We start from the raw sequence: 17,969 nt of genomic DNA on the forward strand, positions 1-17,969 counted from the left end.
ATATGTTCATCTGAAACGAATTTCGAAGTCGAAGGAGAAGAAGGAGAAGAAGGAGAAGAAGAAAGATCCCTAAATAGTTGGTTAGGATGAGCACGTCGAAAGGTTTACCTTACTCAATGAAAGATGTTGATTACGACAACGCGAAGTTTCGCCCTCGCTCATACGTACTGTTTCTTAAAACTGTTGAATTTCAAAGTAGATCTTGATTTTCTGATATGTATATTTGTTTGTTTGGTTTGGATTTGAATTGCGCTTATGTTCGTGGAATGACAAAATTGTTGATTGATGGAATAGAATGACTTGGGGTTTAAGAATGAGTTGAGTTTGGATCTGTTAATGTGAATATTATACTAGTAATGTTGGAAATTTAGAGACCTACCATACCTTGTTTTTGTTTGTTTGTTACAGAAAATTGTCCTTAATTCTGGTCACTACTAGAGGTCTAGAGGAATTACTATATCTTCTGCTGATTATATTTACATGCTAGTGTGCGTGTTAGTGGGTCCATTAGTTGCACTTGAATTGAATTTGATTGAATGATGTGAGAAAGATAAGTTGGTACAAGAGAATCTCCTTAAATTCTCTATCTACTTCATGGGAGCAATGCATAAATGCCTAAGATGCAGTAATCCCCTTGTTTTCAAGCAGTGATTGTGTCTAATTGTGACTTGAATTTATTTGACAGAATTTTAATGATTTATAGGTTTTGTAGCATGCAAACTATTTTTATATCATTGTGGCCGTGGATACGCTCTTGATTACTCAGCGGTTTCTGGAATTTCAAGGGAAGTTTATAAGTGCGACGAGCAGTAAATAGTTTGATATCTTTGCAAGATAAATTCTACTACTGAAAATTCTTTTGGTTTCTTCTTCTTTATCCTCTTTTTATCTTTTTAAGTCCTCTTTAGATGAATAATTATTAGCTTATTGAGAAGAAAGAAAGAAGGGAAATCCAATACGATAGAAAGGAAAACCATAAATGCCACAGTACATCACGTAACTATGACCTACCAATCTTATTAAATCATCCAACCTAGAGTTCACAATCCTTTATAACACGGAGAATGATGAGGACATCACTCAAGGATTTATGCAGCTACATGTCACTTCATCATGGCTAGATGACCAGCATTATGTGTAGTTCTTTTTATTATTTTGTTGTATTTTTATTTGGGGCCAGAATTGTTACTTACTAATGTTGCAAGGGAGTTATTGCTGGTGAAGTAGTTATTAGGGAGTGGTTATTGCTGAAAAGTAATTTTTAGGGAGTTATTTCCTTCTTTTTTCATTTTGGATTTAAAAAGACTGTATTTGGAGAGGAAGACTAGGAAGCAAGGAATGAAAGCATGAGTGATTCTATGTAATTCATGGTGTGAAGCCTAGATGGAGTGACTCCAAGTTGGTGTGAAGCCAAGATGATCTTCTTCTTTATTCTCTACCTCATTCTTCTATCCACTCCTCTCTTTCAAACTCTATACCTACAGCAAACTATCCCTATTTTGATTATCATATTTATCCCAATCCTCATTTTCATTTCTTAAGTGTCTTCCATTTGTTCTTTCAAATACAACAGCTCATAAACCCCAATAAATCGTATTTGTGGCTAGAATAAGACTGGTTTGTGGGGGTTTCCATACCTGTCCTTCATCAGAGAATGAATCGGATCAGGGTCTAAGTCTGCATACAAAAGCTGAATAATGTCCAGGTGACCTTCTTCAATCTTTTATCTGTTAGATTTCCATCTCAAAAGACCAGTGTATTAAGTGGATGTACTTCCAGGTATATGAACTGAATGGCGATCCCATTCACAATTGACGTGGGATCCAATACTCCCCCTCACGTGTAGGTGGGTAGCAACCACCGTACATGTCGATGAAGGGGACACACGAGGAGGAATCAGGACCTGTATCTGGATTGGACCTGCTCTACTACCATGTTAGATTTCCAGCTCAAAAGACAGGTTTATTGAGTATCAAAACTGAGTTTCCCTCCACCTTATTGTGAGTCCATGTCTTGCCTCATATATCTCTAGACTTTGTGTAACCACTTTATTCTCCATGGTATTTGAATTCCCTCGTCCTTCAGGGCCTGAGAAAACCAGAAAAAGATACCCATGTGATCTCTATACGCCCATCCAGTTTTGATATGCCCTGGTTTCCCCATGCTACTCCCATCAAAGCTTTTGACTGATGAAATTGGTGAAGCTGTCCATTCATGTACTGTAACTTTTTTGTACCAAACTGCCAATTGGACCTCACCACTTGCCCCTGTTCTCTTTTGACATAATAAAAAAGAATGCCTTGAAAACTTTGCTGACTAGTGGCCCAATGTGCTCCCTGGTTCACCTGTCATCTGGCTTCGGTTTTGGAGCTCTCTCTTTTGATAAGAGGGGGAAAGTGTTGTAGCGATACATCATTATGGAAATTCTATGAAGCATATGGAAGGAGGGAAATAACTGGATTAGTAGGGATGTGAGGGCTCACCTCAGCATGCTCTTCACTCCCTTTCACATGATTGGTGGGTATTCCACCTGGGTATGACATCAAGGCCATTCCTTTGCTGAACAATATTCTAATGGCAAAGTCATGAGGTTCCAGCTTTGAAATTCTCCCACCACCCAGGACTTCATGTGATTCACCCTACCACCCAGGACTTCATGTGATTCACCCTATTCTGCACTCCACTCTCATCTATACTAGTAACTGGTCTTCTGTCTGGGTATGAATCGAGCTTATTCCATTGCCAGGCCAGAAACATGGTTCGTTTGGTTCTTTTATATGCAGGCTTTTCTCGCCTCGCTTCTTGCTCTTGGCCGTGGAACTATGGAAGTGGACCTCTTGGTTGCAAGGCCCTTGTGACCATTTATTTATCTTCTAACATGGTGCATCAATGCTTTTCAAATTTGCTGAAAGGTACTCCTTTTTTTCTTCTTCTTTTGGTTTTGGTACTATAATTCTATTTTGGAATAGCTTCTGTTTGATGATTGCTTGAGATGTTGCCATTGTGTGTGGTTTTAGATTTCATGGGATTTCCCGATTTGATAACTGTTGCCGTCTCTATGTGGTCCCCATGTCCATGTCAGATTATATTTTCTGCTTGTTGCCTTGCTGATGAAGTTTCTGGAGTTTAGCTTTACCTTAACTAATGTATTATTAGATGTCTTTTTTTTAAATGTTTCTCCTATTAGGGATCTTTCATATATTGAATTTCTTTATAGTCTTTTTTACTTGTATACTGAAATTTGTTTACTCCTATGTCAGCATCAAATATCTGTTCTGAAGTCTGAACTGATTTTTAGTTTTATTCATTTGTTCTGTTCATTTCTCCAGGTGATAAGCCAAACCTTGCTCGCAAGAAGCATCAAACGTGAATGTTTAAGATGTAGTACAGGGAGGTTCTTAATCTTATTGTTGATTGGTGGTTTAACATATTTAACATTGACGCATACAAGTCCTACTCATTCTGCTTCAGGTGGATTAGGGGAAGACATTATGGGCAAAGAACATAAGGTTATCACAGATGGCGCTGGTAAACTTCGGAGACTTTGGAGAAGAGCACCTAGGCTGCCTCCACGATTGTCTCCTGATGAGGAAGGCAGCAGTAATAGTTCTGCTCTCAATTTGGAGAAGATAAATTCATTGTCAAAATGGACATCTAGGCAACAAAATGTTAAAAAGGCATTTATACATGCATGGTCTGGCTATAAAAACTATGCAATGGGCTACGATGAGCTTATGCCGCTAAGTAAGAGGGGAATTGATGGTTTAGGCGGCCTGGGTGCTACTATTGTGGATGCACTAGATACAGCCATGATAATGGGTATAGATGAAATTGTTTTGGAAGCAGGTACATGGATTGAAAAAAATCTTGCACAGAGAATTAGTGAGAAAGATCAAGTAAATTTATTTGAAACTACTATACGTGTTCTGGGTGGCCTTCTTAGTGCTTATCATTTAAGTGGGGGAGAGCATGGGATGGACTCTAAAGCAGTCAAAGGACCTAATCCAATTGTTTACCTAGATGTAGCAAAGGACTTGGCTGATCGTCTGTTGGTTGCTTTTACTTCAAGTCCAACCTCTGTTCCTTTTAGCGATGTTGTTCTTCGAGATCGCTCAGCACATCCAGCTCCTGATGGATTGAGTAGTACATCAGAAGTTTCTTCTGTCCAGCTCGAGTTTAACTACCTCAGTATCATTTCAGGTGATCCAAAGTATGGTCTGGAAGCCATGAAAGTCTTGGAACATCTGAAGACTCTTCCTAAGGTTGAAGGACTGGTACCCATCTACATCAGGTAAAATGCCATATCCCTATTGGTTAATGGTTTCACCATTTTCTTGAAGAGTTGCTATTGCCTTTTCTTTTTCCGAACTGGCTTTATGGGTTTCATAAATGCTATAAGTTGATTTTGATTTGGTGACATCATTCCTTCTCTTTGAGAAATTCCTTTAACCCGGTATATGACCAGGAAACTTACTTTTCTTTCTGTGACATGGATTTGAACATGATTACTTGAGGACCTAGTGTCAAGCTTAGACTGAAGCTTTGTTCATTCTGTTTCTTTGTCATAAATATTGAATTTCTATTGATGGAGAACAACTGTTAAGTTTTAGGTAAGAGAATACCCTGTGCGCAAGATACTTATAACTCACTGCTGTTACTACTTGGAAATTCACACAATCATTTTGATCCTTAGCAAGTGGTGAAGAAAAATGGTTCACCCTCTCACCCATTCCATAAATGATAGGATTTTCTCATATCCTTGGGCTGTCTCACCATTCTGCTGTTTCAAATAGTGCTAGGATAGTCCCCTTCAATTAGCAATGGGCATGAAAATTGCTTCAAGGTTTAAGCCTGTTTTTCTGTGATCAACTATAAACCTAGAAACTCTCTGTATTCATTTCTAGGCTCCACTTTACTAGTCAGGGGGACACAGTGAAGAATCATTTGCATCACATTGAACTTCATCCAACCCCTATCAATGTTCTTCACAAGTATTTTGTTTCATTGGGGTCAAGTTGAAAGACCACATTCAATCCTGGTCCATAATAACTAGCAAGAGATTATAAAATCCTGGAGTAAGAGAATGCGTTAAGGAGGGTGGGTATCCATAGAATCTTCCCTTTTGTGCAGGCTATTGAAGATTGAAAATTGAGGGCAAGTTTCCACTTTCCAACATTGGAGGAGGCAACCCAAAGTGTAAGGTCTCACAGTGGACCCAAGAGTTGAAGAAAGGAAACATAAATATGAGTAGAGGTCCAGATTGAAATCAACTTAATATGCAATTGGAGTTGATGTTTTACTTTTAGCTTTTGGATCTGTTTTTGGACCTTTTGATCCCCCGGGAGTTGAAATTTTCAGTAAGATATCTGGATAATGGAAGGCCGTACCCAGTGCACAAGGCTCCTGCGTTTAGCAGGGTCTAGGAGGGTCAAATGTACGCAACCTTACCCCTGTTTCCAGAGAGGCTGTTTCCAAGACTTGAACCCGTGACCAAGCGTTCAGCAAGTGAGCACTTGACCAACACGCCAGGCACGACCTTCAAGATATCTGGATAATGTAATGTTCAATTTTTTTGGGAAAATGGGGAAACTTGAGAAACTTATGGCAACATGCTATGTTATTTCTGATGGTGATTGTAAATAATAAAAGAAGAGGGAGAGAACAGAGAGAGTTGATAGGTCTGTGTAACCTTGGGAGTTACAACTTAATGTTGAAACTCCCTCTCCATTCAATAAATAATGACCAAGAGAAACAAAGGACATAACTGAAAAAATAAGAAACAAAAAGAAATACCTAAACTACCCTAATGATATATTATATCATGTCTGAATCATATTTGTGCAGGGTCCGGCCAGATACTATCTTCAAGACGATTCCAGTCCAAATTATTCCGATAATTTATTTATTTATTAGTTTTTCTTATTAATAATTTTTTCTTTTAATTAATATTTTCCAATTTTCATAAAAATCTATATTATTATTATACCTAGATATTTTTATTTATAGCATACTTTTTTCTTTTTTCTTTTTTTTTTTGTTCATTTTTCCCATTCAAGAAGCTTGACCCCTCCCTCCAATTTTGTTTTCTTTGTTTTCATTTTCGAAACTTTTATTGAGTTTTCTCGGTATTAGCTCTAGCACCAACCAACGCTAATACCGAGACTTATACTGTCTCGATTCACACTCCCCCTCAAGCTGGAGCATAGATGTTAATCATGCCCAACTTGTTACAAGTATAATCCACTCTCGCATTCCCCAAAGACTTTGTGAACAAATCTACAAGTTGCTCCCCTGTACGAACATGACGAGGAGAAATAAGTCCTTGTTGCAGCTTCTCTCAAACAAAGTGGCAATCTACTTCAATGTGTTTCGTTCTTTCATGAAACATAGGATTCAAAGCAATATGGACAGTAACTTGATTATCACACCACAACTGCATGTGCGAACGGTCTGTAAATCCAAGCTCAGCCAAGAGCTGTTTCACCCACATCAGCTCACAGGTAGCATGTGCCATGGCTCGATATTCTCACTCTGTACTGGATCGAGCCACGACCGTCTGTTTCTTGCTTTTCTACATCACAAGGTTCCCTCCAACAAATGTGCAATAACCTGTAGTTGACCTTCTGTCAACCGGAGTCTCAACCCAATCAACATCTGAAAAACCATCAATCCGTCCATGGCCATGATCAGAGTAAAGTAGACCACATCCAGCAGCCTTCTTAAGGTACCGCAAGATATGCATAACAACCTCCCAATGAGATGTCCGTGGAGCAGATAGAAATTGACTCGCAACACTGACAGGAAAGACAATGTCAGGTCGAGTCACAATCAAATAATTTAGTTTCATAACAAGCCTCCGATACTTCTCAGGATTACCAAGAACATCACCATCATCAACTGTAAGCTTTAAATTAGGATCTATGGGAGTATCTAGAAGTTTAGAACCTAACATTCCTGTATCTGAAAGAAGATCAATAACATACTTTTGCTGTGAAAGCGAAATTCCTTTCCTTGAGCCACTTCCACACCCAAGAAGTACTTCAACTTTCCCAAATCTTTAGTCTGAAATTTCTGCTGTAAATGCATCGTCAAGTCTCAATACCTGAAGAATCATCTCCTGTAATAACAATTTCATCGACCTATACAATAAGAAATATTCTTCCTGCATTAGAATACCGAAAAATACTGAATGATCTCTACCACATCTTGTCAGCCCTAACTCTAATACAACCTCAGTGAACCGACCAAACCATGCCCGAGGCGACTGTTTCGGCCCATACAATGACTTTTTGAACTTACACACCATCCCATACTCCCACTAAGCAACAAACCCAGGAGGTTGCTCTCTATAAACTTCCTCATGAAGATCCCCATGCAAGAAAGCATTCTTAACATCTAACTGAAATAAGGGCCAATGGTGAGTAGCAGCAAGAGAAATCAAAATGCAAACAGAAGTAAGCTTAGTCACAAGGGAAAAAAGGGTCTAAGCAATCAACGCCATACACCTGGGCATAACCCTTGGCGACAAGTCTAGCCTTCAAACGTGCTAAAGAACCATCAGGATTCACCTTCACCACATAAACCCAACGATAACCAATAGCTTATTTACCGGAGGGCAATGGTACAAGATCCCATGTCTGATTAATATAGAAATGGTTCAGCTAAGAACCACTCTACAGTAGGGTCGATGACAGGTTGCAGCAGAACATCAAAATAGCAATAAAACCAGAATTATTAACTTGGGAGGTAATCAAACCAGCCAACTGATGGGTACCAAACTTAGGTTGAGTGGAGGTGATGGTGATCAGGTCCTTTGCTCCAAATTACAGCCAACTCTGATGGCTGAATGTAGAGTTATGAAGAGGACTTGAAATTAGAACCAACCTTCAAAATAGAAGGTTAATGGAGAAACCAATCTGGCCAGCAGTTGGGGAAACCAAACACAGTTGATTGGTGAGTAGGTTGTACTCTCCAGATGCTTCGAATATGGCCCCAATAGGTTCAGTAGATGAAGAGATCTGAAGCCTTGAAGTTGCAGCCAAATCAGCAGAGAAACAGAGCCGCAGGGTGCAATAGTCTTTCACTTGATTGTGTAAACAGAAGCCGCCATACTTGGTGTTGATTGTGGAATCAATTATGGTCTTCGAGGACTCTACGGCAGCAATAGTTGCAGACACAAGAGACAGCAGCAAGCACACTCGATTGGGAACAGTGGAATAATAAAGAAGAGAAAATAGAATAGGAGGGAAGGATAAGTAGATTTGGCTCTCTCAGCCAGGCCTCCCGGCCCTTTATGACACACATGGACAAGAGAAAACTTGCTCAAAGCAATAATAATCAACTTCATTAAATCGTTCCCAAGGCTACTAAGAGCCATTACATATATAGGCAGCAATACCTTGCCCCTCAAGTAAATAGAAAATAGAAAGTAACTTGCCACCAAGTAGCTTACAACCAAAATAGAAACTTCCTAAAAAGTCTAGCTGCCTTATTTCAAAATAGAAACTCCTATTTTAGAGAACAAAACAAAAATAGTAACAAACTGAAATTAGAAACTGCCTAATATACTTTCTAAAACTGAAAATAGAAACTAAACTATAGCAGCATTAGGATAGAATCTTCCTCCACTTGATGGGCCCACAAGATCTTCTAAAAATCAATCCCAAACAAGGCAAATTTTGGCTTTGATGGTCTGGTTTATTGCTGGCCTTCTTGTTCTTCTGAACTGCATCACCTTGTTTTCCATTCATTATTTTTAATTCAATGAAACTTAAAGTCCACCTTGAATCTACATGAATACTCTCTGGAGCCACTCTCAATTGTAGGAAAGATTGCACTTGTGCGTTACTGCATTTTCTCTCCTAATCTGCTCTCGCTCTCATAGTGTGGGTGGGAACTTAGGTAAGATCATTATGATTTCACCTACAAATGGTTGAATCCATTTTCCATATCTACATGAAGCACTCATGGAAACCCAATATACTGTGTTGAAACTCGAAAGTGCTTCACCTCTACAAATGCTATCACTGCTTGTTGCTTGTCACCTGAATATATTAGGTTATGCCAGTGATTTCACTGTCAATTCTAAAAAATAAAAACTTTCAACAGTGAGTGCCTTCCAAACTAAATAATTTTATCGTTGGATGCTTATCATGTTTTGTAAGACTAAATTCTTGAATGATGTTTTGATAAGCTATATTTGACATTTAGTGTCTGATTTGGTGGTCCAGGGTCCAGAAAATTTCTTCGTGAAACTTATTGTATGATCTAAAAGCTTTGTTAGCTATTGTAATTCATATACAAGATAGTGTTTTAAATACTTATATGAACGAGAATGAGTTATTGTTATAGTTATTTCTATTTCTTCTTCTTTTTTTTTGTTTTCCTTTTATATTTATAAATTACGTACACATTCATTTCTTTCAATGCTATTTACATTAAGTTTTATTTTTTGATGTGCTATACTCCTATTTCTTGTTCCTGTTTTACTTTGAGTTGTTCTGAGATGAAATAGAGATTTTAATCACATTGTATATTTTATTGATGCTTTCTCTCTCTTTCTTTTTTTGTTAGTGCAGTCCTCACTCTGGTGAGTTCAGTGGAGAAAATATTCGGTTGGGATCTCGTGGTGACAGCTACTACGAGTACTTACTAAAAGTTTGGCTTCAGCAAGGAACAAATCGCGATGGTAATCTGAAGTACTTACATGAAATGTATGAGGAATCAATGAAGGGTGTTAGGAACCTTCTGGTTCGGAAATCTATCCCAAAAGGATTGGTTTTTGTAGGGGAACTTCCTTATGGATCCAAAGGCGCATTTAGTCCTAAAATGGATCACCTGGTATGTGGTTCTTCCTACTTAATATTTTTCATATTTGATAATGATTTATCTCCCAGTTGATTGCATGGTTTGAAATGTCCCCAAAGCTTTTGCAAATCTTTTCAATACTTCCTTGGGTCTCGAGATGGAAAATTAGGAATATAGAAGTCCAAAATTTCTTTGTAATTGAGAATTTGTGACATTTTGTTGGAATCCACAATTTCAGCCAAAATTGGGGGAACTTCACTGATCCCATGGGTAATTTTCCTGGCAAAAAAAATAAAATTATTTTGCCCAATTTTTGTATGTTTCTTTTTGGTTTTTTCTTAGAGAAAGTGAGAAACATAATACTCTCTTCCTCAATCCTTTGTGGTAAATTATCTAAATGTGGTTGAAATAGTATGTAAAATAAATTATAGTTACAAAAAAAAATTCATATGTATTATACAATATGTGTTGGCAAATTGTAGCATTTCTCAGTTTCATGTGTTTTTAATCAAAATGTGATAGAGTGATATAATTGTTATTGAATCTGGTAAAGTTTAATGGTGCCGTTAGGGTTCTTCTGGTATTTCCTTTATTATTTATTTTCTTTGTTTAAGGGTATATGTGTCTATGAATTACTCATAAACTAAGGGGCAGTATTGTTATTAGCCATTTTTTTTTTATTAATTTCATCAAATTCTTTTGAAATCTACCAGTTTCCAGAATTATTTTGGTGGATCCTGCACAATTTGAAATTCAGATCTGCTGCAGTGCCATGAAACCCTATCTAGAAGAACCTGGTGGTTGCTATTTTAATTTTTTTATTCTATTATCTATGTTCTTTGTAACTCTAAACTGTCAAGTTGAATGGAATTTGTTTGCCCCTTCAAATCTAATATTCACTTTGGGTGTATAATGTAGACTGGAATTGCATTTTGAATAATAGTTTCTGATATGTCCTAGTATTTGCCTACCAAATATCACCGCTGTTGGATTTGATTTCATATATGGTGAAAGAGCAATTTTTAAGCCCTTTCTACTAGGACTGTAATTGTCTTACATCAACCTTCCACTCTATAAACCTCGAACCACTCCTTATCAAACTTAATTCGTCAAACAAATTCAAACCCTAGTTCTTTCTATCAACTTACCCACAATTGTTTAATTAGCTTGTTGAATTACTACCTTCATTTAACTCTAAATTTTACCTGGACCCTTGTCAAATCCTAGCTCAAAGCCCTAGATATTTTGAGCCCCCCAGTGAAAAGCCTCCACTGCTTTGCTTGATTATGCTGAGAAGGTTACTGCAACACAGGCCCAGGTCAAAGCTATAATAAACCAGGGGCAGAGACTTCCACTAAAATCCTTTATTTTTTCTTCTTCAACTAATCAATAGGGGTTACATGTATTTATAAAGGACAAAACTATGGTTTTAGTGCACGGTATCGGATCGGGTATTGGTCACCTGCAAAACCGATACGATATCAATACGGTATCGGCATGGATCGGACAAATTTGCCCCTGATTTCCCTTAAAAAACAGGATTTTTAATATTTTGCCCCTTGTCTGTTCCGTGTCTCCGATACGGTATCGGAACGGTATCAGGATTGGAGACTAGAAAAACCGTTATGTATCGCCCCATACGGGCAATACGATACCGAAACCTCAAACCATGCTCAAAACCAAAAAAATAGAAAGAACTCTTACTTGCGAAAACCCAAAAACAAAAACTACTTCTGGTTGGAAGCTTACTTGCTAGTCAAGAAAAAACTAACAACTAGGAATGAGCCCCACAAGATCCTCATGCTAGTTAAGATCTATTATTTAAATAAAGTCCCTTATACGACATACCAATGGGCCCTTCTAATAAAAATTAAATACTATAGTATTAATGACACCTGAACTAAGGACTCAAACCAGTTTAAAAACTATCTTACGTATTTAGCATACATTATTACAATACAACCAAGATACAAAGTGCAAATCAAAGATCCAAAATTGAGGATCAAGCCACATCCAATGGTGGTGATCATGCTCCCACATCACATGGCTCATTTAACTTTGTCTTTTAGTCTATTTTTCTTCGGTTATAATCTCAATTCGACACCATTTTATTTGTTCTATGTACCACTTGGCTGAGAAGGCTACTAACCTTTGCACAATTATGTGTCATGGCTTGTTTATCTCGTCCTTGCATCTACTACTTTCTTGGGTAAAAATGTCAACCAAGGTGTTATTGTGTACTTCATCAATAAGAGAAATTTCTTCTCCTGGTATGAAATTCCTGCAAGCTCTTTAATATAGAAGGGGTTCAGCTAAGAACCACTCTACAGTAGGATCGATGATAGGTTGCAGTAGAACATCAAATTAGAAATAAAATCAGAATTAGTAACTTAGTGGATAAGAACCATACCAGCCGACATAATGTCACCAAACTTAGGTTGAGTGGAGATAATAGTGAAGAGAATCTCTGCCCCAAATTTCAGTCAATTCCAATGGCCAGAAGTAGGGATCTAAACTGGAGTTGGAATTAGAAGGTAACTCCAAATAATAGAAAGTGTAGAGTTGCAGGCCAATCCAGCCAACAACAGAGCCCAATACTGGGATCGAGTGGTCTCCTCAGGGGTCTGGAACAGTCCTCCAAATCTCCAATTCTCCAATTATCACCTTCGATGTAATAAAGGCTGTAGGGTTTAGGTCCTTTGATGGCAGCGGCAGAGAACTTGAAAGGGTTGCAGCCGGCAGGTGTGGAGATGGGATTTCTGACCCCTGTTCAGCAACAGCAACTCCAGTACTTGTTTGGATTGATTTCTGATCTTCTCAGTTGAAGCACAGCAAACAGTTGATGTCTCAAAGTAACTGCAGGGGTATAGCTCGATTGAGGTGAGAAGACAATGAAAAGAAGATAGGAGAAGAAGAGAGAAGGGGATAAGGAGATTTGGCTCTCACCAGCCCTAAGGTTTCAGCTTTCTCAGCCAGGCCCTCTCACCCTTCAACCTTACAATAGGATGATAAACTTTGCACAAAGCAATCAAATCAACTTCATTAATCGTCTGGAGGCTACTAAGAGCCATTACATATATAGGCAGCAATACCTTGCCCCTCAATTAAATAAAAAATAGAAAGTAACTTGCTACCAAGTAGCTCACAACCAAAATAGAAACATCCTAAAAAAATCTAGCTGCCTTATTTCAAAATAGAAACTCCTATTTTAAAGAACAAAACGAAAATAGTAATAAACTGATTAGAAACTACCTAATATACTTTTTAAAACTGAAAATAGAAACTAAACTATAGCTGCATTAGGATTGAATCTTTCTCCACTTGATGGGCACACAAGATCTTCTAAAAAAAATCCCCACACAAGGAAAATATGGGCTGTGACACTGTTCACGTGAACAGTGTTTTGGCTTCTTCTTCTTCATGTACTCCTACATCACTCTTTTTAGCTTGATTCTATTTATTTCTGCTATCCTATGTCACAGTTTCAAGATGAAGGAAGAAAAAAGTAAGGGAAAAAAAAAAAAAAAAAAAAACTAAGTGAAATGGTTTTAAATTTGATGGGATCAATTAGAACATTACCTTTGGGTCCGTGGCACTTTTTAGAATTGCCATCTTCCTATCAATTAGATAAATCATAGTCTGGTTCCATCCCATGTCAGCCCCTTATCTCAATGTGTTGGACTCATTCCCTTGTAAGGGTGTAAATTTGTAATCAAAACTGCTCGCCGAAACTGGGTCGAACCATTAAACCAGAATCGATAAACTTAATAATAATTGGTTCGATTTTGTATAATAAAACTGAATAATAAATGGGTTCGGTTCGATTTTGAACTGGTAAATCGTCAGTTCTAAACCAATAAAAACCATTTAAAACTGATAAACCAGTAAACCGATTAAATAGAATAAACCAATTAAAAACTGTTGGCTTGACCCAAAAGTGGTTATGCTAGAGTACCTTTTGTGAGCTATCCTCTAATTTCCAGGTTGATCTAGGTTCATTTTAGAAGCCACATTTTAGAAATTTGGGTAAATTTCCGGTCTTGTCTGGGCTTGGTTTTCAGCTAAACTGAAACAGATGAGGAACCATATAACAGAAATCAATAACAAATTTTATAATAAACCGTATAACTGACCCAATAATAGATAAACTCAATGTAGCGGAGATGAGGATGTTGAGACTTGAGATGGAAGAGTAACAAAACTAGGAAGGATAAAGTAAGGAATGATCATATTAGAGCTGATTTGGGAGTTGTTCCAATACATGATAAGCTATGAGAAAGTCGTTTGAGGTGGCATGGACATTTTCAACGGAGGCCTTTGGATGCTTTGGTATGTAGGAGTCATTTACCCAAAATGACCCTATGAGAAGTGGTGAGGAAAGACATGCATAGCTTAGGCCTTGTATCAAGTATGAGACCTCGAATAGAGTTGATTAGAGGGCAATAATCCATGTAGCCGACCCCATTTAGTTGGGTGAGGCTGAGTTGTTGTTGTATAACTTACCCAATAATAAACCATATAAACAAACTGATAATAAACTATATAACCAAACCGGTAATAAACCACATATGAACTGATAATAAACTGTATAACCAAACTGCTAATAACCCTACAGCCAAAATGATAATAAACCATATAACCCTACAAACCTTTTAACCAAAACCGATTACTAATTGGTTTCGGTTTGGAAACTTGAAACCAATTAAGAATTGGTTTGATTTTGATTTACGTCCATAACATCTTGAATAAACCAAAACCGAAGCAATAAACACCCTTATTCCCTAGTAATTCTAGCCTCTTAAGTATTCTTAAATGTAAAAAGTCTCTGAAAGAGTTAGCTCTCTTTCATCACCTGGAAAGCAGCTTCGGCGCTGAAAGTTCTCATATGAACCGAGAATAATTTGACGAACATATGTGGAACCCTTTTGAGCCGCTTACTTATTTGTCATGTATGAGACTGCCACCTCTCCAGCTTACTTTAGAGGTTAAACACATACATGCATCTTCAAGAGATCCTTAATTCAGGGATAACATTCCAAATGTACATCATTCCTGTCCGAGGATGACTCAACATATAGGCTACATGATACCAATAGAAAAAGATTGATATGTGACAACCTCATATTTTGCACCTGAGCATGGTTTCGACCAGCCAGAAACCGAGATATGGTCGAAACCTGGTTGAAACCTGTGATTTTTTTCCCAGCCAACTCGAGCTGGTGGTTTCGAGGCCCAAAAATGCTTTTTTTTTATCTGAGTTTTTGTATACAACCTATTTTTGACATTCTAAACACAATGCATGAACTATTTTCACAAACAAAAAAAAAACACTCAAAATGGTACTTGTGGTTTTGACACACAATGTACTGAGAATCATAGTTGTCCAAATAGACACTTTTTTATGCATAATATCATTTAAGTAAATGTTTTTATATTGGTATTTCATTTACTTAAGATATTATCATAAATAAGCAAATACCCCCTATTTGAATCCAATAAAAATAGTTAAAAAAAATCAAATTCCAAAAGGATAAAAAATAACTCCCCAGTTCAAGAACAAATTTAAGCAATCTTGGATTTGATATGGAAAGCTTTCCATCAAATCCAAGATTGCTTAAATCGAAGGAGTTATGTACCTGTCAAACTTAATTTGGTATGAGCAAATGTTGTCAAAATCGCTCTGAATGTAAATATTTTTTTAGACATCAAAACAAATGAATATTTTACCGCACTTTTGGTTTTTAGCAAATGTTTTACCATATTAAGATTTATGAAATTTTTAGATTTGAGAAAAACCCCAGCATTTAAAAGTTGAAATTTGCACCTACCGCCGAAAATTCAGCTTTTGTTCTTGAACTAGGGGGGTTGACTTTTATCCTTTTTGGAATTTATTTTTTAACTGTTTTTATTGGATTCAAATAGGGGGTATTTGCTTATATATGAAATATCTTAAGTAAATGAAAAACATTTACTTAAATGATATTAGGTATTTAGGCATAAATAAGCGTCTGTCCTGGTTTCTGGCATAACTAATTATCTGTCCTGGTTTCGAGCCAGGTTTCCTCAAGTTTCGATGGGCATGAGTGTCAAAACTTGCGAAATATGGGTTGTTTTGGTTGAAGCCTGTCGAAACTAGTGATTTTTTAAACTCCACCCACATCTCATCTTGGTTTCTTGCGAAACCGAGATATCTTGGTGGTTTCGGTTGGTTTCGATCGAGTTCTCTTTCCATGCTATTGATGGAACTGAGGGTTGTTTGCAATATTGATTTTATTATAATTATTATTCTTTATGCTGTTGACTTGCTTCTAGAGTCATTGTTAACTTCATGATATAGCGTTAGAGGCATCTGTGTTTTGTTTTGTGCAGAATTCTGTGTTTCATATACAGTTGCAAGAATACTTGCATGAATGTGGTTGAACTGTATTTCCTTTCATAGTCCGTAAGAATAAAAAAATATTTTTATTTATGAGATAAATCCCGCTTGTTGCGTAATTTACTATGCTAATCTTTTGACATAGAAGTATCTTATTGCCTGTCCAGGTTTGTTTCCTCCCAGGAACTCTGGCACTTGGTGCTACTAAAGGTATTACAAAGAGAAAGGCTATGGAAGAAAATATGCTCACTTTCGAAGACTTGGAAAATTTGAAGCTTGCTGAAGACCTGGCAAAAACTTGCTTTGAGATGTATTCAGTGACCTCTACAGGCCTTGCTCCAGAAATTGCTTACTTCCATATAGAGGTGAGTGGAATTGATGTACCAACCTTGAGATTTTTGTCAGTTGAATGTGTCAGATACAATCATACAAGTGAATGTGAACTATATAATGTACCATATTTTTCTACTTCCATATTGGCAGAATTTTTTAATTGCATTAATTTGTCTTGTCATGCATTGAGTATTGGTATATTATTTCATTCTTATCAGGGAGATACTGAAGGAGGCCTTGATGGTGGAAACAAGAGTTCTGAATACGTGAATGATATAATAATTAAACAAGCTGATCGCCACAATCTTTTGCGCCCAGAAACTGTTGAATCATTGTTAGTTTTGTATCGTGTTACAGAAGATCCAAAGTATGCTTAACAATTCTTCCCTGAGCAAGGATTTCCCATTTGATTTCTGCTTCATAGATCAACATGAATAGATAGAAGTTAAGTTTGTTATATCATTCCACTTGCCTTTGCATAACATTTTACTAGTTTTGAACTTCTGCAGATACCGTGAGTGGGGTTGGCAGATATTTGAGGCATTTGAAAACTATACAAAGATTGATTCTGGGGGTTATAGTTCTCTAGATGATGTCACCCATCTTCCCCCTCAAAGAAGGGACAAGATGGAGACCTTCTTCTTGGGCGAGACATTGAAGTATTTATACTTGCTGTTTGGGGACAGCAGCATTATTCCATTAGATAAGTTTGTTTTTAACACAGAAGCTCACCCTTTTCCCATCAACAGCCTAGTGAAAAGGGAATGATACATGTATTACAGTCCTTTCGAATGATCGTGGAAAAGAAAGTATGTGGGGTTCCAAGGTGTCTTGATTGTGAGTGGAGCAAAGTAAAACAGGTCCTTTGATAACATTGAAGCATCCTAATATGCTTTTGCTGTTACAATATGGCATGCAAGGACTGGCATTGGCATTGTTGTGGAGGATGTGAAGTGGCATTGCTGTGAAGCTGTGAACGCAGTGGCAGAAGCTCATGGCTTCTCTATTGTTACTTCTCCTTTTCCAGTGCATAATTGATTTGTTGTGTCCTATGTATCACACTTGGAAACTTGATGTCAGAAATAGCTCCATGCCCCCTTTTCCATTTGTGATAATACTGCAAGATGTAGTCTCTTCAAAATTTTCTCTTTTCTGAGTTATTATCTATTGATGGATTTTCCCCTTTCCATATGAGAGTTGAGTGGACCCAAATGTAATATTCACTATTCTAGTATGATTCCTGGATTTGAACAATGAGCTTCATTAACGTACACAATCTACTTTCTTGTTATTCTCATTATAAGTTGCCTCAAATTTACGAACTATCTGCAGCTTTACATTGTATCTTTCCAATAGTGATTATGGTAAATCGGTACCTCTAGTTTCACATTTATTTTGAATAAGAAACAAATGATCCCAATCTCGAATGACGCGTATATCATCTATTTCTGCA

General features: G+C 37.2%; 1 protein-coding gene across 1 annotated transcript; it reads left to right on the forward strand.

Annotated features, from left to right (window-relative positions):
* Nucleotides 1-17,781, forward strand: LOC122652168 (mannosyl-oligosaccharide 1,2-alpha-mannosidase MNS3). The gene is made up of 6 exons (XM_043845846.1): nucleotides 1-158; nucleotides 3,318-4,291; nucleotides 9,579-9,840; nucleotides 16,351-16,548; nucleotides 16,735-16,883; nucleotides 17,026-17,781. The coding sequence occupies exons 1-6, from the start codon at nucleotides 87-89 to the stop codon at nucleotides 17,282-17,284; spliced, it is 1,914 nt and encodes a 637-aa protein (XP_043701781.1). The 5' UTR covers nucleotides 1-86; the 3' UTR covers nucleotides 17,285-17,781.
* Nucleotides 17,782-17,969: the final 188 nt, after the last annotated feature.

This window comes from Telopea speciosissima, chromosome 2 (genome assembly GCF_018873765.1).
Source record: "Telopea speciosissima isolate NSW1024214 ecotype Mountain lineage chromosome 2, Tspe_v1, whole genome shotgun sequence".
In the NCBI taxonomy this organism is placed as follows: domain Eukaryota; kingdom Viridiplantae; phylum Streptophyta; class Magnoliopsida; order Proteales; family Proteaceae; genus Telopea; species Telopea speciosissima.

Coding starts and splice junctions, on each gene's coding strand:
- LOC122652168 (XM_043845846.1), top strand. CDS start 87: ATGAGCACGTCGAAAGGTTTACCTTACTCAATGAAAGATGTTGATTAC. Junction 9,841..16,350: donor GTCCTAAAATGGATCACCTG/GTATGTGGTTCT, acceptor TTGCCTGTCCAG/GTTTGTTTCCTCCCAGGAAC. Junction 16,884..17,025: donor CGTGTTACAGAAGATCCAAA/GTATGCTTAACA, acceptor GAACTTCTGCAG/ATACCGTGAGTGGGGTTGGC.